This window comes from Vanacampus margaritifer, chromosome 17 (assembly GCF_051991255.1).
Source record: "Vanacampus margaritifer isolate UIUO_Vmar chromosome 17, RoL_Vmar_1.0, whole genome shotgun sequence".
In the NCBI taxonomy this organism is placed as follows: Eukaryota; Metazoa; Chordata; class Actinopteri; order Syngnathiformes; family Syngnathidae; genus Vanacampus; species Vanacampus margaritifer.
This window is the reverse complement of record NC_135448.1, coordinates 3879892-3903564: the sequence shown is the minus strand read 5'-3', so window position 1 is coordinate 3903564 and position 23673 is coordinate 3879892. Positions and strand designations below refer to the sequence as shown.

General features: G+C 40.2%; 1 protein-coding gene and 1 long non-coding RNA gene across 2 annotated transcripts in view; both read left to right on the top strand.

Moving 5' to 3' along the window:
- phf14 (PHD finger protein 14) overlaps window positions 1-23415 on the top strand; it is a 175502-nt gene extending 152087 nt beyond the window's left edge. The window contains exon 18 of the mRNA XM_077548430.1: window positions 22768-23415. Within this exon, the coding sequence (XP_077404556.1) occupies window positions 22768-22836 (69 nt within the window). The 3' untranslated portion in view covers window positions 22837-23415. The remainder of the gene's footprint in view (window positions 1-22767) is intronic.
- LOC144037494 (uncharacterized) lies at window positions 49-2749 on the top strand. Its single transcript, XR_013288926.1, has 4 exons — window positions 49-816; window positions 904-954; window positions 1030-1062; window positions 1146-2749. It is a non-coding gene; the product is annotated as an uncharacterized LOC144037494 (long non-coding RNA).
- Window positions 23416-23673: the final 258 nt, after the last annotated feature.

Genomic DNA, 23673 nt, shown 5'->3' with positions numbered 1-23673 from the left:
AAACAATATCTCAATAAATACAAACACAATTTCCAAAATGTTGGCGAGACCAAGTTTAACTCTTTGACTGCCAAAAACGTTAAATAACGTTTAGTAAAATCCTACAGAGTGCCAAAGACGTTAAAAGACGTTCAATATGTTTTTTTTTTTTTAAACGGGTGGAGGAAAGCCTTGGCCAGCTGTGCTGAAAGTATCAAACAGATCTAGTTAGTATAATGCCTATTTTTGGCCCATAGATGGCAGCGATGACTCTCTTTGGACAAGATCGGGTAGGCGTCAGTAGTAGAAGACGTGAGGCGGAGCTAGAGTGTTGAGGAGAGAATGGCTGAGGAAGTGAAAATGGCGACCGGTGGCAAGCAGCTCACGCTTGATCGCGTTTTTCAAAAAAGAGAAGCATCAGCCAGTGCTAAATTGCACATTGATGACGGTGATGATGATGATGGTGACTACGAAGTTGACGCCGAAGTTGCAGCGTTGACGCGGCAGCTTCGACCACGTCATAAAGCCTCACCGGCTAGCGATGATAACGCCGGAAAACGTGGTGCACGACCAAGCACTTCTGCACAGGCAGACGATGACCGGACGGAGTACTCTGAGTCCAATGGATATTCTTCGGAGGAGTGGGTACAGTCTGATCACAGAGACACTGATTGGGACAGTCTTTCATCCTCAGAAGACTGTGAAGGTAAGCACAAACTTGCTGTGAGATACTTTTCCGGCACGCTGCTAGCACCTCGTGTAACGTGAATGTACAATTCATAGATCGTGGATCGTGCTCACAGCGACGTCTCACTGCAGTTTCTACCACAAAGAGAGGTATAAAAAACAAGTGTTTTCAATACACCGCAACAACAAAAGAAAACAGTCTTTCGATATTATTGTAATTGTATATATTTCTTTCAGCTGTAGCTCATAAGGCTCAAAGTGACGCTTCTCACAGTGAGCAGAATAAAGGTATAAAAAAAAAAAAGATTCTCCAACACAGCACTAGTAAAATATTTGATGGTAAATGTCTTCTATAATTTACAGAATGTACATCAACCAATGGATCCAAGAAAAAAGGTAAACATATATATTTATATATATATATTGCATCACACTGATCTAAAATGAATATTATATGATATTGAAATGTATATTTGCAGATCCCAAAAATTCTGGCTGGCATGAGCAGGCTGGCAGCCAAACACATTCCCCTTTACTGCAAAACCAGGACCAAGGGGTGCCGCAGCAGAGCTGAATTCAACCCTGCCAGCTGACTTCCTGCAGCTGTTCATCACGGACGAACTTCTCCAGCACATTGCTGACCAGACAAACCTGTATGCACGTCAGTCTATCCAGAAGCAGACTGAAAGTCTGCCACACTGTAGGAGTCGTGCTTGGAAGCCAGTGTCTGTGTCCGAACTAAAAACTTTTTTTGCACTCCAATTTCTTACTGGGTATATAAACAAGCCCAGTATAGCAATGTATTGGACTCAAGACGAAATAGAAACGACACCACTTTTCAGTTGCGCGATGGCTCGAAACCGCTTCCAGCTCATCTGGAGTTATCTTCATTTCAATAACAACGAGAGACACAGTTCAGACGACAAACTATTCAAAATCCGTCCTGTTTTCAACCACATTGTGCAGAAATTCAAAGAACTGTTCCAACCTGGGAGGAATGTCTGCATTGATGAGGGAATGATGAGTTTCTAGGGACGTCTTTCATTCAAAGTATACAACCCCCAAAAAACGATCAAATATGGGATCAAGTCATACATCCTGTGTGACTCCCAAACGGGGTATTGCTTCAATATGCAACCCTATGTAGGTACCAGTTGTTCTCTGCCTGATACAGTATTCAATTTACTAGATCGTCTGCCAGGAAATGGGTACACACTCTTTATGGACAATTTTTATAATTCTATTGGCTTGTGTGAACGTCTCCTGGCAGCACGTATCAATGTACGTGGAACACTGAGGAAAAACAGGGGTGAACCCAGTGAGATCACTTGCCTAACAAACACTGGCCTTGGGGTGGGGGGGAAACTGGTAAGACACAACACAAAGGTTTTGGTTGTGGCATGGCAGGACAAACGTTTATTGAGGATGGTGACTACTTTTCACAAAGATGAAATGCGGACAGCATGTGTGGCGGAAGGCACAAAAAAAAAGAGTGCCTTCCCAGAAACCAGTGTGTGTTCTGGACTACAATTCCACGATGAATGGAGTGGATAAGATGGATCAAAACATCTCTTACCACCCATTCACGCGGAAAACCTTGAAATGGCACAAAAAGTTTGTTGCATATCTTTTTCAAATATGCATGTTCAATGCATATATCCTGCACAAAACTAAAAATCCTGGGAAGTGTCAACACTTTTTGGAGTTTATCCAGCAAGTGGTGAGAGGGTGGCTGTTGCCACAAGACCAGGAGGAGGAGGAACAGGAGGAGGAAGTTGTTGCAAGTATAGGAACGGAAAGACATGAGGAAGCCAGACAAAACACCAGGCCACCGTATAATGATCCTGAAAGTAGACTTGATGGCAACATGGCCAAACACACACTGCAATACATCCCTGCTACTCCCCGAAAAAAGCCGGCAGGAAAGTGTAGGGTCTGCACGCGAAGGGGCATTCGCAGTGAAACAAATCTGTGGTGCAAATCCTGCTGCGTCCCCTTGCACCCAGGGGAGTGTTACACTATATACCACACAAAAAAAAATTGTGTAGTTGAAACATCCACACAATTGTAAATAGTCACACATGCACAGTTGCACATATTTGTAAATAGTTTGCCAAATTGTTTTGTCAAATTGTTACTGTTGAATGTAAATAAACTGTTATTTTGCTATCAAAAAACACTTTTTCATTGTTGGTGGTAGTGTTTTATAGAAGTAAAGCACTATTTAGATTGTTTGTGGCATCATTCATGGACAAAAAGAAGTGTCAAATTCACTAGAGTGCATGAAATAATATATTTTCACAAAAAGCTTGATTTCTCCGTATTTTGTTTCTAAACAGAGCATTTGGGTGAAACTAACCATTTTCTATTGTTGATTACTGAAAAACGGAATAAGGTAGAAACAAACTTTTTTTTCTGATGAAAGATGAGAGTCCAATATTTCATTTGGTAGTATGTGTGTTTCCATAGTCCAAACACAATATTTTCTGTGGACCTTGAAAGATCAGTCAGAATGCTTAAATTGGCTGGCACCCACGGCATCCCTTTTCTGAAAACGTCTGGCAGTCAAAGAGTTAATATACATCTGGTTAACTTATAACATGAAAGTAAGGTTAATAATATAAATAAGATTACACATTTTTCAGTTTTACTCAAATAAGGGTGATGCAAAAATGAGTATACCTCTCAACAAAAATGACTAAATCTAGTACTTTGTATGGCCTCCATGACTTTTTAATCACAGCACAGCTTTTAGGCATGAAATGAACAAGCTGGCAACCTTTTGTTGCCTCAATCTTTTTCCATTCTTCAAGAATGGCCTCTTTTAGAGACTGGATGCTGGATGGAGAGTGATGCTCAACTTTCCTCTTTAGAATTCCCCATAGGTGTTCAATTGGGTTCAGATCAGGAAACATACTTGGCCACTGAATCACTTTCACCCAGTTCTTCTTCAGAAATTCAGCAGGGGCCTTAGATGTGTGCTTAGGTTCATTAATCATGTTAAAAAAGTGCACGACAACCAAGGGCACTGAGTGATGGCAGCATATTTTCTTTCAGTATTGAGCAATACAGCTGTGAATTCATGATGCCATTAATGAAATTCAGCTTCCCGACACCAGCAGTACTCATGCAAACTCACATGAGGACACTGCCACCACCATGTTTCACTGGAGGCACCACACATTTTCCCTTGTTTTCCTCATCTTTGTGACGGCATACAGATTTGAAGCTCAGGTCAAAAATCTTTGTTATATAATATATTTGTCTCATCACTCCAGAGTACAGAGTCCCAGTAGTCTTCATCTTTGTCAGCATGAGCCCTGGCAAACTCTAGGCATGCGTTTTTGTGCCTGGGCTTTAGCTCTTTGACTGCCAAAAACGTTTAATAACATTTGGTAAAATTCTAAGGAGGGCTGCCAAAGACGTGAAAAGACGTTCACTATGTTTTTGGGGGGGAAACGGGTGGAGGAAAGCCTTGGCCAGCTGTGCTGAAAGTATCAAGCAGATCTAGTTAGTATAATGACTATTTCTGGGCACTAGATGGCAGCGATGACTCTCTTTGGACAAGATTGGGTAGGCGTCAGTAGAAGACGGAGGTCGGAGTGTTGAGGGGAAAATGGCTGAGGAAGCGAAAATGGCGACCGGTTGCAAGCAGCTCACGCTTGAGCATTTTTTTCAAAGACGAAAAGCATCGACCAATGCCAAAGAGCACATTGATGACGACGATGATGATGATGATGGTGACTCCGAGGTTGACGCCTAAGTTGGAAGCGTTGACGTGGCGGCTATGATCACGTCGTAAAGCCTCACCGGCTAGCGATGCTACCGCCGGAAAACGCGGTGCACAACCGAGCACTTCTGCACAGGCGGACGTTCAATCCGACGACGAAGAGTACTTCGAGTCCAATGCATATTCATCGGAGGAGTGGGTACAGTCTGATCACGGAGAAGACACTGGTTCTGGATCGCAGCGATGTTGTGCCAGCCTGGATCAAGTTTGGCGTTTGGTGGTTCCCATTACAATATGTTGCTTTGCATCACTTGTTTTAATCCACAAAAAGACAGCGACAGACGTGCTCACTGTTCCACAAAAAGACAGCGACAGACGTGCTCACTGTTCGGTCATTGCTCATTAACCCGGAAGTAGATTTATCTGATGCGCGTCTCCAAAGCCCGCGTCTCCCTGGATCCCCCACGTGACTGATGGGAAGAATAGATAGTTGGCAAGGCCTCTTAAAACAGCTAGGGCGGGCACGGACCCCCCCAATGCCCACCCATGCTGACGAGTCCGAATTCATGTATGAAGGAGCAGTACAAGATATGTAATGAGGATGTATTTAGAAAGTCCGTCCGTCCGTCTTCTTCCGCTTATCCGGGGTCGGGTCGCGGGGGCAGCAGCTTTAGCAGGGAAGCCCAGACTTCCCTCTACCCAGCCACTTCAGCCAGCTCATCCGACGGGACCCCAAGGCGTTCCCAGGACAGCCGAGAGAAATAGTCTCTCCAGCGTGTCCTGGGTCGTCCCCGGGGCCTCCTGCCGGTAGGACATGCCCGGAACACCTCCCCAGGGAGGCGTCCAGGAGGCATCCGAACCAGATGCCCGAGCCACCTCAACTGGTTCCTCTCAACGTGGAGGAGCAGCGACTCGACGCTGAGTCCCTCTCGGATGACCGAGCTTCTCACAATATCTCTAAGGGAGAGCCCGGCTACCCTGCGGAGGAAACTCATTTCGGCCTCTTGTATCCGGGATCTTGTTCTTTCGGGCACGACCCACAGCTCGTGACCATAGGTGAGGGCAGGAACGTAGATCGACCGGTAAATCGAGAGCTTTGCCTTTCGGCTCAGCTCCTTCTTCACCACAACGGACCGATACAGCGTCCGCATCACTGCAGACGCTGCACCGATCCGCCTGTCGATCTCCCGCTCTAACCTACCCTCACTCGTGAACAAGACCCCAAGATACTTGAACTCCTCCACTTGGGGCAGGACCTCCTCCCCGACCCGGAGAGGACACTCCACCCTTTCCGACTGAGGACCATGGTCTCGGATTTGGAGGTGCTGATCCTCATCCCAACCGCTTCACACTCGGCTGCGAACCGCTCCAGTGAGAGCTGGAGGTCACGGCTTGAAGAAGCCAACAGCACCACATCATCTGCAAAAAGCAGAGATGCAATGCTGAGGCCACCAAACCGGACCCCCTCAACGCCTCGGCTACGCCTAGAAATTCTGTCCATAAAAGTTATGAACAGAATCGGTGACAAAGGACAACCTTGGCGGAGTCCAACCCTCACAGGAAACAAATTCGACTTACTGCCGGCAATGCGGACCAGACTCTGACATCGGTCGTACAGGGACCGGATAGCCCGTATCAGGGGGCTCGGTAACCCATACTCCCGAAGCACCCCCCACAGAACTCCCCGAGGGACACGGTCGAACGCCTTCTCCTAATCCACAAAGCATTTGTGGACTGGTTGGGCGAATTCCCACGCACCCTCGAGGACCCTGCTGAGGGTGTAGAGCTGGTCCACTGTTCCACGGCCGGGACGAAAACCACACTGCTCCTCCTGGATCCGAGATTCGACCTCCCGACGGACCCTCCTCTCCAGCACCCCCGAATAGACCTTACCCGGGAGGCTGAGGAGTGTGATCCCTCTAAAGTTGGAACACTCCCTCCGGTCCCCCTTCTTAAAAAGGGGAACCACCACCCCGGTCTGCCAATCCAGAGGCACCGTCCCCGATGTCCACGCGATGCTGCAGAGACGTGTCAACCACGACAGCCCCACAACATCCAGAGCCTTTAGGAACTCCGGGCGGATCTCATCCACCCTCGAGGCCCTGCCACTGAGAAGCTTGTATTTAGAAAGTATTTAACTTTATGTAAAATTGACACTGACTTTGCTATTTTTCCTTTGACATAGTTAATGTAAGATTTCCATCACAGTTTCTCAGCTATTATAACACCTAGAAATTTAATTTCAGATACTCTTTCAAGCTCTATATCGTTTATCATAAGCTTCTTAGTTGAACAAGTCATACGGTTTCCAAATATAATACATTTAGGTTTGGCTAAGTTTAGCATTAGTTTATTTGATCCAAACCAACTTTTATTTAAACCTGTTTTATATAGTTGTGGAGAGCTTGTTTGAACCGGCAGGTCTGGACCACCATTAAATGAGCTTATTTTAAACATTTGTAAGAGCCTTGGAAAGGTGTCAGATTAATTAAAAGTTAAAAATGTCTTTCATCATATGAATGTAATTTGAAAACTTAGTTAATTTATGATTGGACATTGATAGTTATGTTTATATGCTCTATGTACAGTGTATCCCTTAAGACAAGTCCACCAGACCAACAACCAGTCCAACCATGTCACATGACTGTGATCCAGGGTGCATTTATATATTTTGATTGTATTCCATTAATAAATCAATGACCTATTCATTGAATAATAATAAAGTCGTTATTAATAACTAATACACTACTTGGTTATAATGGACAATATTCCTTGTATGATAGACTTTCCTTAAGGTTAGGGTTAACCTATTTATATAACACAACACTTGGCAATGATGCAACGTTATCTTACCGCAATGTGGTAATATATACACTAATGCAAAATCCGGATTTTAGTGATTAACCAGGTGATTAGCCAAGCCAGATAATGATATAAAAAATTTTTTTTTAACTCTTTTAAAATGTCTTTTTGAACTTTATAGTTTGGCATCGCTGGCTGAATATGTGCCTTTTTTCCTTTTTTTCCCCCTTTTTACTTATGAGTCTGTACTAATTATTAATTTGATGGGCAATAAAGAAAGAAAGTAAGAAAAAAAGACTCTGAGGCTTATATGCTCTATAAAATCACTCTAATCTGAATAAACTACAGGTAATGTCTTATGTTGAGATTCCTTTACAGTGTAAATTTATTGACGCAGGTGTGCTGTTTTGTGGTAATATGAGTCCAAACAGTATTAAAACTGGTCTTTGTTGCCTAGGGTTCATTCTGTCTCTCAGTCTTTTTGTGCATCACATGACAGCAGATACAGGCCGCTTCTGACCAATAAATGCCTCAACACAAATTAACAATGTGCTACTTGAAAAAAAAAAAAACTATTATTACCATTCAAAAAATAACTTTGGTAATTGCAACTGCTTTCTGAACATAAGAGTCACATAAACTGCAAAACACGCTTATTTAGCTCAGTGTGAGAAATTTGCATGAGCACTGTCAGCTAACCTCTTGAATCTGGGAAGGAATGCAGTCAAAGCTATTCTCAGGCATACATGCACATGCTCATTGGTCAGCCGTGAGCGGTACTTATTCTTAATGATGTTAACAGTTGAGAAGGCTGACTCACAACTATAGGTAGAGCCAAACATTGTTTTGGCCCTTTTCTCGTCCCATCATGGATGGTGCCCCGTCAGTAGTGATAGAGACAACATTTTTTAGATTTATTCCCCTCTGTGTCAGCATTTCCTTTATGGCTAAATAGATTTCCTCTCCTCTTGTGTGTGTTTTCAAAGCTGTGATGCCTAAAATGTCCTCTACAAATGTTTTACTCTCTTCATGATAGAATCTGACATATACCAAAAGTTGTGCATTGTCACTCATGTCAGTTGATTCATCAGCAGCTAATGCGATGCATGGGGCACTTTGAATGGCGCTGTCGAGCTGGGACTGCACATCTTCGGATAGCAGCTCGGCTCTTCTTGATGTAGTTGTGGATGATAGTGGAATCTGTCGGACCTTTTGTTTAAGCTGCTGTCCCTCTTTTCCCTCCAATAGCGTTTCTGCCATCGCCTCCATACACTCTTTGATCATTCCGGAGTCACTAAAAGGCTTTTTGTGCTTGCCCAAAATCCACTGCACACGTAGTGAACACTCGTATGCTCGTTGTTGTGCTGTTAGCGTCTGTGCAATTACCCGTGTTGCACGCTCATACTGTCCTTTCAGTTCATGTAATTTCTGTGCCCTCGTCGCTGATCCTGGCGGGTAATTTGCGTCGAAGGTTTTGTGTCTTGTCTCGTAATGCCGCTTGATATTGGCGCTTTTAACAAGAGCAACAGACTCCGTGCATATAAGACACACTGGCCTTGTAGCACTCGCTGCTGGCAAAAGGAAAGCGTAAGCTTCAGTCCACTCATCTCTAAAGACTCGGTTTTCAGAGTCAACTTTTCTAACTTTAGACAGCGCCATAGTTCACCCACTTTCCCATAGTAGTGCATAAAGCCTGTCCCATGTAAATAAGAGCATGCTGCCGGTCAAAGGACCCCGGTTCAATCATAGCTGCCCTCGCGCGCGCGCCTATTCAAAAATGGCTTTTGTTAAGAATGAACGTATTATCGTACTTTAAAACAAAAAATGCTTGGAGGTCCGGATAAAATGGTCTCGGGTCCGGGTCCGGACCGCGGTCCGCCAGTTGGGGATCCCTGGTCTAGCTTGTCGTATCACTAGTCAGAATTTTCTTTGCTGTTGGAAGAATTTTCGCAATATATACAAGCATGTCAATGTGCTCCTCTGTGTGTCTTGCTCTCTTCAAGTTGCAAATGAGCACCGATGTAATAAACACACGCTCGGAGGACAACTTCAAGTAGCAAAGTAGCACACAGGTACACATTGACTAAGTTAACCATGAGCCAGCGGCTAATGGCTGATAACAAAACAACAAGCTTTTTCTTGTCCACCAAAACTGGCTTGTTTGGCCATCATGCCGCCGCACTGTCCACACAAATGCAGCAATTGAGCAAGCTAAGTCACGGTGTGGGCTCTCCTGGCTGCGGAGGTTGTCTGCCGACTGTCGAGTAGGCTGCGCTGTGGGAACACTACCATTATCGAAATTATCGATACCATGACAAAGTGATATCGTATCCGGATGCGACGTATCGATACTTTTCAAGTATCGGTAGTTTTGACGTGTTTAGGGAGACCAGAATTCCCATAAGGACCCGCACATAGCGTCGAGCTCACGCCAGTAAGTGAAAGGCGGGCCAATGTTGATTCTTGACTGTCCCTTTATCCTTGTAACCTCCCTTTTTCCTTTTATTTGTTGTCTCGTCAAACAAAACTTTTCGGCAACATTAATAAACAACATTAATAAACTAATTAATTAAATTAAAAGTGTCTTAGATGGAGAGAAAAAACAAATTACTGCTGCTTTGATAAATGGGTGGGTTGCATCCCTCGACAAACAACCTGACAGATGAGTCAGCTCACATTAGTCATAGAGCAGAAAGCCTTCCAGCTCTCCAAAATCAAACACTATACTCTACCCTTCCATCACAAATACACAACACTATTAAAAATGTGATCATATACAGTAAAAGAAACCTAAAAGGCAACATCGCCTTTGCAGCACATTACTCAGTTTAGGTGAATTTCCTGCTGGGTAATAAAATTATTTAACATAGGTTAGCATAGTTCATCAAAATTTATCGACATGTGAGATTGAGTTTGAAAACCTCAAACGTAAACAAGGTAATAGAAGCACTGGTACCGTAACATCATCAAGGGTGTGCCAGAAAAGATTTCTGTCTGAACAGAATATACAGTAATAAACCACAAAATGAACATGTTGCGTGTACACAACTGTACAGTAATACAGTATCTGTACACAGTAACATCGAAAGTGTAAATTTAACTCACATAGTGTTAAATGTAACACTTTCCCTGAGTTTATATAGTTCTGTCCAGTTCCGAGTTAAATTTACACTTTCAAAAGTGTAAAATCTTAACTCTTTGTTAGAGTGAATTTACAACACCCATAGTGTTATTATTTGACACAAAAAAGTGAAGTTTTTACACTGTAAAGAATTATCTACTTTCACTTATCAGTGTTATTTTTTTCACATTATCAGTGTTATTTTTAACCCTTAAAAGTGTAATTTCCTTTAATGTTTTTGTGTTAATTTCTCACAGATTTAGTGTTAATTTTAACACCACAAAGTGTTATTTTCATTACTTTTTTGGTGTTAATTTCTCACAGTTTTAGAGTTAAGTTTTTATTTTCTAACCCAAATTGAATTATTTGCTCACTACCAAGGCTGTTATGTAAATCTATTATAGTCTAAATTATTTACACATTTTAATTAAATTCAAAAGTGTATAATAAAACAAATAATCCATCTCGTTTTTAATGAATGTTTGCCAAGCACCAAACTAAGAACATCACACTTTGTACACATTCACATAGAAAAAAAGAGGTACAATGTAAAGGTTTTCATCTCCACCATAAGCAATTTGCAAATCAAAAGTCTGCTTTGATCACATCTGTCTCATTGCTGTCAAACACTTGGTAAGCATGAAAATGTTCCCTGAAATGGTCCACCATGAGGTTGCTCACAACAAAATAGACCAACACTACTGGCCAAAAGGATCTTACTTATCCTGCAAAACACAGGCATTTCATCTTCACTTCCACTGCAAATGGCTAGTCCTGTCCTGTCTCTGTCCCAGTTGGTAGAAAAAATATTTTCCAATTCAGCAGTTGGCAAGACTTGGACAATTCCACCATTTTCCTCGTCAACCACATTGAACAGTTTCAGAGGCCCATACACAATATTTGTTAAAGGTAATGTCTCCCAATCATATGCTAAGGAGATCTGGTGTTTTCTTGCAAGTGATTTTGGGATGTTCTTGAGGTGAGTGCTTTTAAAAAGCCTGTGTTTGACCTCAAATCTCATGCTCCATATATGTAACAGAGGTCCTATTTTTCTGACGCAAGATGGGTGATGTAACATGAAATGATGTTTTGGGAGCAGATTTTCGTTTACCTCTGGCACAATGTCACCAAATTAAAGGAACATTTCTTACCAAACAAAGTGTTTGAATGGAGTTGAGTCCTACAATTTTTCTAGCACTGTCCTAGTTCATCCTAGTAGGACGATTTTTGCGTTCCAAATGTCTATAGTCAAATGAATAGATTTGAGACAAAATATCAGGTTTTGGCAGAACATGTTCTGCAATATACTCCAACAGTAACTTTATCTCATACTGAGCCACCCCTTCAAGAATATTGTGCACTAAGTCAAAAGAGAAGTTGTTACTGGCACTCGATCATAGGTGCCTGTTTTCTTATTTCTCCTTGTGTCATATCTAATTCCCAAAATTTTCTCTACTGGCTCCACAACCCTCCATTTCTCACTGAAATATTTCATTCTTTTAGTTTCTGAATTGAAATTTACAAATGGATTTTCAAAGTGATCAAGATGTTTTGGTAATGTTGATCTTATAAGATTATCTGCGGGCACAGTAGTACGTCATGCTTGATTTGGAAATGCAGTGCAGTAGAAAATTCTTCAAGGTCACTAACAATTGTGGATAAAAAAAACTATTAGCAAGAGCTTTTCCTTGGAGTTAAGCAACAATTGAAGCACTAATATTTTTTGTGTTTCCGTTGTTCCTAATACCTGACCCACTGTCTACAAAACATCCAGCATTTTTATTTTGTATGCCACTTGTTCTAACATCTTGACAAATCTCAGGAACCTCTATGGTATCTTGGCAATTTTGAACATTTGCCTGAGATGCGTTGACACTTTGACAAGAATCCCTTCCATTAACACAGATTAAATGTTTTCCTAAACCTGAAAATGTTGAAAATTGTCGTCTACAGCGTTTTGTGCACAAACCAACTTAAACCTGCTGCTTGGATAGAAACTATGATCAATTCTCAGATGAGTATTCAAAGACTGCCAATGAGCATATAAACCTTGACAAAGGAAACACTTGAACATCTTCCAAATCTAGTCAAGGAGTTTTGCTCGTAACTCACGATCTCTTGGAGATTCATCCGTTGTGGTAATATCAATGTTGTAGATTTTCGTTTGGACTAAAGTGTAGAGCTGAACCAGGGGCTCATTATGCGACAGATTGAAGACGTAGTGTGACTTTTAGCAGTTCATCAAAACCACCCAACGAGCTGGTGGCCTGGCATGGAATGAGCTGTTTGTCCAAAGTGATGTAGAAAGTATCGATACTGTTCTTGGTACGGACAACTGCAAGGATGTATGGCTGTTTCCCTTCTTTTTCCTGCAGGTGTTGTTGAATGCTGTGGCATGACTATAAACAGAAAAATAAAATAATGTGTACACCTTGCAGAGAGTTTTAAAATTGTAACTTCAGTGTGCTTGAAAAAGTAAACAAGCTTCTTGTTGTGAAAGTAAACAATATACTGGAAGTTGTTGAGAAAATTTGAATTTGCTTAATGCATACTTTATTCCAAAGTGCACTCAATGACCTGATATGACTTAAAGAACTGTCAATTGTGATTTCACCCTCCAGATTCATTATTTACCTTGTGAAAATGCACCATTCTGTCAACCACATCACTGGTGTTTTTTTTTTTTGTTCTCTTGCGTCTAGCTGTAGGTGGAAAGGGATGGAGAAGGAGTAGCATAGAAGCCATGTCACTGTGCCAGTCTACCAGGAGAAAAATAAAATAAGTTAAATTGTATCCATACAGATGTATAAATATATAAATAAATACATACATACAGAACAGGTCAAAAGTTTGGACACACCTTCTCATTCAATACATTTTCTTTATTTTCATGACTATTTACATTGTAGATTCTCACTGAAGGTATCAAAACTATGAATGAACACATGTGGAGTTATGTACTTAACAGAAAAAAGGTAAAATACTTGAAAACATGTTTTAAATTGTAGTTTCTTCAAAATAGTAATTCTTTGCTCTGATGATTTTTTTGCACACTCTTGGCATTCCCTCTGAGTAGTCCCCTGAAATGTTTTTCCAACAGTATTGAAGGAGTTCTCAGAGGTGAGAATGCCAAAAGTGTGCAAAGCAGTAATTAGAGCAAAAGGTGGCTATTTTGAAGAAACTAGAATATAAAAAATGTTTTCAATTGTTTCACCTTTTTTTGTTAAGTACTTAACTCCACGTGCTCATTCTTAGTTTTGATGTCTTCAGTGATAATCTACAATGTAAATAGTCATGAGAATAAAGCAAACACATTGAATGAAATGTGTGTGTGTCCAAACCTTTGCCCTGTATTGTACATAAACAGCTCTAGCATTTAAAAAAATAAAATAAAAACCAGGCATTTCATGTAGCTTACTATCATTATGGTCCTCTACAAGTTTTTCAGCAACTCTTAAAAGTCGGCAAAGTTCAGTTGACTGAGTCAGCTGTTTGGCCTCATTGATAACCTTGGTCTTGAAGGCAGTGTTCCACTTCTCAAGCATCTTGGAGGGAGTTTCAGTACCAAACAACAGCAGGAAGTCTTGATTCCGCTGGTGATCAGACATATGCAAAAAGTCCATGGTCTGTGGACTGTCCCCTGGGCGTTATTATAGTTTGATTAAATTCTTGTAATTTTTGCCAAAATCTGGCATTTCCTTTGAAGTGTGATAACTTTTTGTCATTTATGAATATTTTTTTCACTTTCAACCGCTCAAAATGTTCACTGGCATCAGATTTTTTTTTTTTAATGCTCTCTATGGACAATAATAGCAGTATTATGCTAACAGCAAAATTAACTATGCTGTATAAAGGAAAAAATAAAGGTCTAATTTGAATATTTCATATGACAGGCTTGAATAAGTCCATAAGTCATAACAATATATTTTTTTTTATGCATGCCCAGTTTTTCACAATGGCATTTTTCTGAATGGCACAAAACTCTTGTAATTTTGCCAAAATCTGGCATTTCCTTTGAAGTGAGATAACTATTTTTTCACTTTCAACCGCTCAAAATGTTCAGTGGCATCAGACCTATCTATACATACAAGGTTTTTATTTTATTTTATTTTTTTAATGCCCCCTATGGACAATAATAGCAGTATTATGCTAATAGCAAGACTAACTATGCTGTATATATATATAAAATAAAAGAATAATTTATATATTTCATATGACATAGTTAGAGGCTCAAACAAGTCCATAAGTCATAACAATAGAATTTTTTTATGCATGCATTTTGTATTCATTTATTAGCCTTTGGCGCCACCTAGTGGATTTTTGTGTTAACACTCTAAACACACAAATTCCTATATTTTCATGTTTATGACTCATCAAAGAAGCGATTGCATCAGTAATCACGGAAAATGCATTATAACACATCAGGTTTACGGCATATCAAAAACTGTGATTTATAATGGGAGTCAATGAGCCAAAATCTTGTGTTGATTCTTTTATTTCCTTCACAAAGACTAAACAGAAGTCTGTTCAGCAAATGTAACAATGATTCCCTTTACTGGACTAATAAGACACCACAACAGCGACACGTATTTCATCGCGAGTGTAATTCATTTGATTTGATTTGGCCATAGGAGATAAACTCACAGACGATAAATGGCCTCATAAGTAAACGAGGAGCCACTCGGGGACACTGGACGGCAAAAGAGCCACTTGCCTTTACTGTAACCATTGAATCTCATACAGCGTAAAGTCCGTTATCTAATCGATTATCAATGGTCATATCTTGCTTTGCGGTCGGTTGTACAGACAGACAAAGGAGTAAACCAAATGTTGCTTTTTATCGCATACCTACTAATGGCAAACAACGTCGATTGATAGCAGCAATCAACAGAAGAGACTGGCAGCCCACAAAGTATTCACGGATTTGCAGCGCTCATTTTTTGCGAGTTTATTAGATAAATGTTCATACATTTTACTTGTAAACGTACACTCTAACGTACACTCTAATAACAGAGCTGTCGAATTACATGTTTCAAATCATATTAATGAGCCAGATAGTTAGCGTCCACTCCAACTGCACAAACACACAGCTTAGTTTTAAAATGCACCTTCTTCAAAACTATTAAGTGCATTTGACTGTTTACTAATGGGGGATTTTGTCTTTGTGCTCCTCTGGTGCCGGAGTCATATTCATGAAATTACCGCATAGCTTGCCACTACGACATTTATTCCATGCTAGTAAACATTGTAACATAACATCATCACAGCGTTTCAATATAGAACGGACTGTGTAAAAATAAGTCAGTTAGCATGATAAGCAAGTTTTACCTTTGCATTACGAGGTATATTGTCCCCCGGTGTGAGCGTAGGATCTCGTCCCAGAGACTCAGCCAGCGACAAGCTTTTGAATCAGCCCCGGTGTAAGGAGAAGAGATGGCATTGACTACATAATGATATAGGTCGTGCGCTGTGAATTCCGGCAAAGTCGGCGATTTGATTAACTTGGTAAAAACAGCAGGCAACAGAAGGTAAGTGCTGTTTTCAAACTAGCGATCTCCAACTAAAGTAAATATTGCGCTCTATGAGTCCCGACTAAATGTGCAACTTTGACTGACAGGCGACCTTCGGTTGAAGTAATAGATTCCGTGGCTCTGTGGGCAATAATAACTTTTAATTTGTAAAATAACAGTCGCTAAGTCACTAAGTCGCTCCGGGTCACATCCATTTCCATTCAACAATCATTTCCTCCCGCCGTCCGTCATAGGGCAGTCAGGTGATTACGTGACGTCGGTGCAAATGGTCAATAAAAAGCATTTATTATAAAAGAGAGAGAAAATCTATAAATTATGGGGGGGGGGGTGCTGATCATTGTGTAAGACTATACATAGAACAGTTTTTAATTCAATAGCTTAATCTCAAAAACACTGCTTTGATTTGTTACACAGTGATGTATGTATATATGTATGTATCTTGTCCATCACCAACATCAGAGTGGACAAAAACAAATGTGAATAATTTCAAAGAAACATGAATGCTAACACAATATAAGAGTATGAGTCCACCTACAATAATAACTTCCCTAAATTTTTATTTAATAGTATTAAATTTTCTTCAGTGAAAGGAAGATGATAGCAAAACCAATTGTTATATTTATTATGTTCAATATCTGTTCAATTCGTCAATAAACATGTAAAACAAAACGACTTGTTTCCAACCCCCAACTGGAAGCAAGAAATTAAAATAAAAAAATCTCAAATTGAGATCAAATCGAGTACCTGTAGTCAACAACATTAACAACTACTTTTTTAATTCTTTCTTGTCAGCCTAGTTCCCGCACAATGTGTTTAATTACGTTTACAACTCAACACGTCGTTTCTACAATGCTTCTAGATACTGACTAGAGTACTAAAATAAATAAAATGTTTGTAAATGTTGAAAGCTGTTGAGATACAGCATCGTATTTGCGACCGGGGGAAGAATAACGACCAATGTGGCTTACTGGAATGAACTAGTATCAATCAACCCGAATATTTGTCAAATATCTTCATGAATACGTGTGATGGGCACTCTTCTTCTTTATGTTAGTGATATAATTACACAATAAGACGGTACATATTTTTATTTTAGCACAATTTTAACTCTAATCGAACAAATTATACAAATTGGGAGAAATTTGCGGTTCAGTGCAGCCATGTATTTTTGGAAACAACGCCCCTTGGAAGGTTTATGGTACAACAGTGCCCTCCAGCGGTCACTATCGGTATTTTCCTCAAGAATCCTGCTGCTTGTAATTAATCTGAAGTCTACATAATTCGGGACATAAACAGACTCTATGTACTTGACTGACATCAAGTGACTTCTGTTGTTTATCTTTGTACACAACCTGTATGTCTATCTCAAATGAAGGATGTGTGTAACTTCTGCAGCCATCTAAGTTTAGCTAATTTGTAAGCTGTAGCGGATTCAATAATTTTATGATCGCGGTAATGTTTGAAATGTGTTCAGAATGATAAATAGAGCATATGGCTTGTCAATTCTGATAAAAAAAAAAAGATCAAATGCTATCCCAAAAGCTTGGTCTCAGTCGACCAAGTCTGCTTCAAGCGCACAGAAGAGGTGGGACTACTGCTTGACACTTAAGGGAACGTTATCGGTTGAATATGTTCACTAGCCTGTGAGCTAACAAGCTTGCTTGACTGTGGCAGGTCGTCCAATACATCAGTGCATTGCTCGTTATTGTAGTGGGGCCCCATAAATTGTAAATCGAACACTTAAGGGAAAGTTACCTGTTTATTGAACTCAACGGTATGTGTTTTTTAACCTGCAGCTGACTACGGACACTTTAGCATACTGTACAAACAAACGTATTTGATTAACAGGTGATGGTTGAGCACTATCTTTGGAAGGGATCACTCTTCTCTGTGAGTGAGATTTTGTTTGAAACACTCACTCTGGATTCGCACAGGATGGGATTATTTCTGAGGGACTGGAAACGAGGGGGAGTCTAAATCCACTTCAATTTCAGCTTCTCACTGATAATTTAGTGGTTCACTTTTCCATGCTTCAGTAGTCTACTCCGTGACATTATGAATGTGAGTGGATAAAAATACTCAATAAAAATACATACTTATTGAATGGCAGCCAGAAAAGCACCACTCTGAGTTTATGAGCCTCTTCCTCACTTTTTTTCTTATCTATGAGCTGACTGGGCCACTGATTAAAAAAAACAAAACACACACAGGTTGTCAGAGAAATTTGGCGGATTTCACTCCTGTCTAGGAAGTTCACAAGGTGTCACCCCAAACCTAAATGGATGTCAAATGTATGGAAGTGCACTGCAGTGTGAGTAAAATTCAAGTTACTTGGCAAATTTCTTCTCCAGTGGAGACTACATATCAAGACTGCCCTATATCTCTTCAAGGTGCTTCATAATAAAGACTACTGTATGTATATTCAAGTCTTTGTCCTAACCTTAATTTACAGTTTATACGACTTCAATAATAATAACCTCTACCCTCAATTTAGTAATCTGTTCCTTTAATATAGTAATCTTTACCCTCAGTTTAGTAATGATTTCTCTCAGTTTAGCACGTCTCTATAAGAGACAACGAAGAAATGTAGTGTGACATCATGTTGAATGATACGTGCTGAGCAGTGTTTTACCTGAATGTGTTCAATGAACAAAAGTTTATGAACTCGTTCATATTTTGGGCAAACGTGAAATGATTATTCTGGGACAAATGAACGGCTTTGAACGCAGTTCCTTTTTTCTCCAGGTTGCCAGGTTTTCTCTTGTTAGAAAACCAGAGTAAAGAAACCATAACGGGTCTTAATTAGACAGGAAATGCCATTGGAAACTCAGCGGCGACAAATGGTTGCACATACGTCATCAAATTGTGACGCTAGCTTGCCCGATGTAACTCACAGCATCGCTGTGTGTTGCTTCCATAGTAAACGCAGAGCGTTTGTTATTCTATCGTCCCTAAAGTAACACACAACAAGAAGAAATACACGCGTCGTGTATTTAAATACAAAACATGCTTTACTTATAAAACATCGCTAGTGCTAATGCAGTTGATGGCGGATTCCATTCAAATGCTAACAGGAAATTAGTATAAACTTTGTAAATGCTATTCCTTCAAATAACAGCTATTCACACACAAATGCTTTAGAAACACATACACACGGGTAAGATAAATGTCAGGTTCAGTCAACCTAGAACATTTAATAAACAACAGACAAGGAAGGAAGACAAGAGACTTAGATTGTTTTTGCTCGAGAGGAGAATGGACAGAGATGTGCACAGTTACAATCTCCTACCGCTCTGAAGCACACTCTGCCGAGCCCTCTCTTTTTATTCCTTTAGGGTGGTCCCTAGATACACAGCCGTTGCTGCTCTAAAGGTTGGGGAAGCACACAGCAGCAATGTGAAAACCATCAACAGTTCAGCCACAAAATGTTCCAGCCGCTATCTTGTGATAATGGCACACTTCCTGTTTTGCAGCTGCAGGAGCATGAGTCATGCTTCTCCTCACAGGGGCTCTGCTCTCTTCACAGACAATTTCAACTTGCATGATTCAAACAAGGTTATACCGCTTAATAAACGCTTTGCAATACTATAAGAGTAAATATGGGATAACTTATGTACATTTATTCTAACAATAACACTACTCAAAGGCACAAGTGCACAATACGACCTTCTTCCATCTCATTGTACTACATGCATGCATGGCACCACACTGCGCCTAAGAGGCCAACATGCGCAGGAACTAGTGATGGGTATGACATTCTTTTAAGTGAACTGAATCATTAGAATCTGTTCATTAAAAAGAACTGTTGTAAAGATTCATTCACCGCTGGGTTATTATAGCACCATCTAATATGACCCAGCAAGTTGGGTTGATTGATTTAACCCAACAGGTGACATTTTCACTAATTTTTCAAGGCAAACAGGATATTGTGTGCTATGACAACTTAAACATGGTGGGTACCATATGAAAGATTGGAATCCATTCATTAGAAAAAAAAAGAAAAAAGCTTTAGTTCTTTAGTAATCACCATTTGAAAATAGGTAATTTAAGTGACACCAAGCTGTAATGGAAAAATAAGGAGAAAACAAGCTTTTTGTGAAAAGATAAATTTTCTGCACAACAGTCACTTTGACACCAATATTTTTTTTGGTTTTGTGACATCTCAAACATCTTATCAGTTCTTTCCTTCTATAAAACATGAACAAAAAGTAATGAAAATGTGTTTTTGATGGCAAAATAATGATTTATTTACATATACGATAAAGTGTGCAAACAGCAACATTTTTATATTTGACAAAATATTTACATATTTTAGCTATTTACAGGAATGTTTGTATGTGTGTGCGTGCACATGTGTGTGCTCACCTGCATGTGTGTGTTTGTGCATATGTGTGCTTGTGTAAAATTAAATCCTCCGCCATCTTTTCACAACCTCCTTGAAACCGTATTTCTTAAGATCTGCCATGTTGTCATGTTATTTCAATTGCTTTGATGTACGGGATCTCATCCAAAAGACATACAATGCTGCTATCTGCTGGCCATAGTTAGTTGGGGGAGGTGAGGGGGGCGGGACTGCCCAAGATCTTTTGCTGCCCATTGGGGCAAAAACAAAAACGTAGTTTAACATTACAAAAAAAAAACTTAGCTGACGTCAATTAACTATTTTACTGCCAAAGACGTTAAATGACGTTCTGCAAAAACCTACGGAGGAGCGCCAAAGACGTTAAAAGACGTCCACCCATTTTTTTTTTTTTGGGGGGGAAACGGGTGGTAAAGCCTTGCCCAGCTGTGGTGAAAGTTTCAAGCAGGTCTAGTGAGCCTAATGACTATTTTTGGCCCCTAGAGGGCAGCGATGACTCTCTTTTGACAAGATTGGGTAGGCGTCAGTAGAAGACGTGAGGCGGAGCTAGAGGGGACAATGGCTGGGGAAGGGAAGAGAAGAGAACATGGCGACCGGTTTGCAAGCAGCTCACGTTCGAGCATTTTTTTTCAAAGACGAAAAGCATCGACCAACGCTAAAGAGCACATTGATGACGACGATGATCATCATCGATGATGATGATGGTGACTCCGAGGTTGGAAGCATTGACGCGGCAGTAGAAGACGTGAGGCGGAGCTAGATGGCTGAGGAAGCAAACAATGGCGGTTGCAAGCAGCTCACACTTGGGAATTTTTTTCAAAGACGAAAGGCATCGACCAACGCTAAAGAGCACATTGATGACGACGATGATCATCATCGATGATGATGATGGTGACTCCGAGGTTGACGCCGAAGTTGGAAGCGCTGACGCGGTGGCTATGACGACGTCATAAAGGTTCACGGGCTAGCAATGCTAACACCGGAAAACGCGGAGCACAACCGAGCGTGCTCAGGCGGACGTTCAATCGGACGACGAAGAGTACCCCGAGTCCAATGCATATTCATCGGAGGAGTGTATACAGTCTGCTACTTGCTATTCCCCGGAAAAAAAGGCCGTCAAGAAAGTGTAACGTCTGCACGCGAAAGCGACAATCGAAAGTGAAAGTAATCTGTTGTGCAAATCCCGGTCCCTCTCCTTGCACGCAGGAGAGCGTTACAAAAAGAAAAACTGTATTTGAAACATCCACATAATTGTAAGTAGTACCACAGTTGCACACATTTGTAAATAGTTTGCAAAATTGTTTTGTCAAATTGTTACACTGTTGAATAGAAATAAACGTATTTTGCAAACTAAAAACACTTTTTCATTGTTGGTGGTGGTGTATTACAGAAGTAAAGCACTATTTAGGTGTTTGTGGCATCATTCATGGACAAAAAGAAGTGTAGAATTCACTAGAGTGCATGAAATAACATTGTTTCACAAAAAGCTCTTTTTCTCCGCTTTTTGTTTCAAAACAGAGCATTTCGGTGAAAGTAACCATTTTCTATTGTTGATTACTGAAGAACGGAATAAGGTAGAAACAAACTTTTTTTTCTGATGAAAGATGATATTGCATCGGATTTATATCAGTATCGGACCGTAAGCAAGGCTGCAATATCGGTATTGTATCGGAAGTGGAAAAAGTTGTATCGGTACACTCTTAAAATAGTTCAACAGTTTAAGGACAATGTTCCTCAACGTATAATTTCAAGGAATTCAGGGATTTCATCATCTACGGTCCATAATATCATCAGAAGATTCAAGGAATATAGAGAAATCACTGAGTGTGGGTACGAGCCTGCAGTCCAAATATTTAATTGGAAATGTGTGGCGCATTATGAAGCGTAAAATACGACAATAGAGACCCCAGCGTAAAAGGACAGATTAAGAGTGAAGACTAATGATTATTTGCTAAAAACAATCAGTGTATCAGTTTGAACATTAAATATTGTGTATTTGTAGTGTATTATCAACCCTGGTGAGAAGCATATCAGATGATGGATGGATAGATGATTTGGAAATCATATTGTTTTTATTTATGTTGAACAACGTTCCAACCTCATTGAAATTGGGTTTATACTTCTGACAAGCCAAAAGTTGTCTTCATTTTATTTTTAATAAAAATGAATTGTTCTTAAATGTCACTGTTAAAAATGCACTTTCAATTAAGCAGGATTATCGGTAACTGCTAAATGTAACTATTAAAGGAACTTGTAATCTTACTTAGTTACTTTTTAAAGCAAGTCATCAGTAAAGTACTGTGAGTAACTTTTTCAAGGTAACTTTGGCAACACTGTCGATAAGGCATCTATTTACAAATAGAATACAAAAACAATGTCGTGAAGCGTAGCTCCTGTGACGAGCAGCCGTTCTCACACTGCCCATCAACTAGAACTACGAAGAGCCAAACACAAAAAGATGATTAGTATATGATTAGTATATATGAGATATATGTCCACTTCTAGTGTATGCATTTCAAACTGCTTTCAATGATGGAAATCTGTCATGTGTTTCCAGGAAGAGGAGCGGCTGGAGGACGAGTGCGCTGTTAAAGAGGAAATATCCGAGCGAGAAATTCCCAACTGAAGATAAACTGAAGTGCACAAGACACCACTGATTGATTTCCCCACCATTTTAATTATTTATTTGCTAGGAACCAAGTACAGCATCTTTTTAACACCAGAGTTTTTAGACCTTAAACAGTATCAAAAAATTATATTAATATCACCCCAGAAGACATTCAGAAGTTTCTAATTTAGATAAGCATCTTTATAAAACAGTACACGAAGGCTTCTTCATCTTAGATTACTCTAAGGTTGGAAGTGCCAGAAGTCTCATGAACAGCTTTTTGTGTGTAATGCAATCTATTTTCATACGGTAAGGATGATCCTTTATCCCTCCTACACAGGATCCTGTATATTTGTCTTGTGGACAAATTGTTCCCTAGAGTGAGTGAACTTTCTCTCCATGTACAAACATTCAGCCATTAAGTCCTGTTTCTTGTGGCCAGGGCGGCCAGACATCTCGTTTTGGCCTTGGGTCCCGTCGTCATTGTTTTGTCCCGATATTACGCAGGTCCTGTCCCGGCGTCCCTTTTTTTTGCCATGTGTATGTCTGTCACACAGTTGTCATAGTGATTCATACAATAAACCCATTAAAAGGGAATTTAACTGTTTAACTCCTTCACATTCCTTCCAAATTAATTACAATGGGACCAATGGGATAAAACTAGCATTTATACATCAACTTTGCGCAAGATGGACAGGTTGGATGATATTACCGTTGCCTGTGAAGTGCCAGCAGTGCTTCTTTTTTTACAACTCCGCAACGCTGGTACAAGGAACTTACACTGGTGAGGGCTTGCGGACGTGATCATACGAAGGCTTTACAAGTTTGTACAATTCAGATTTATTTACCCTTTAT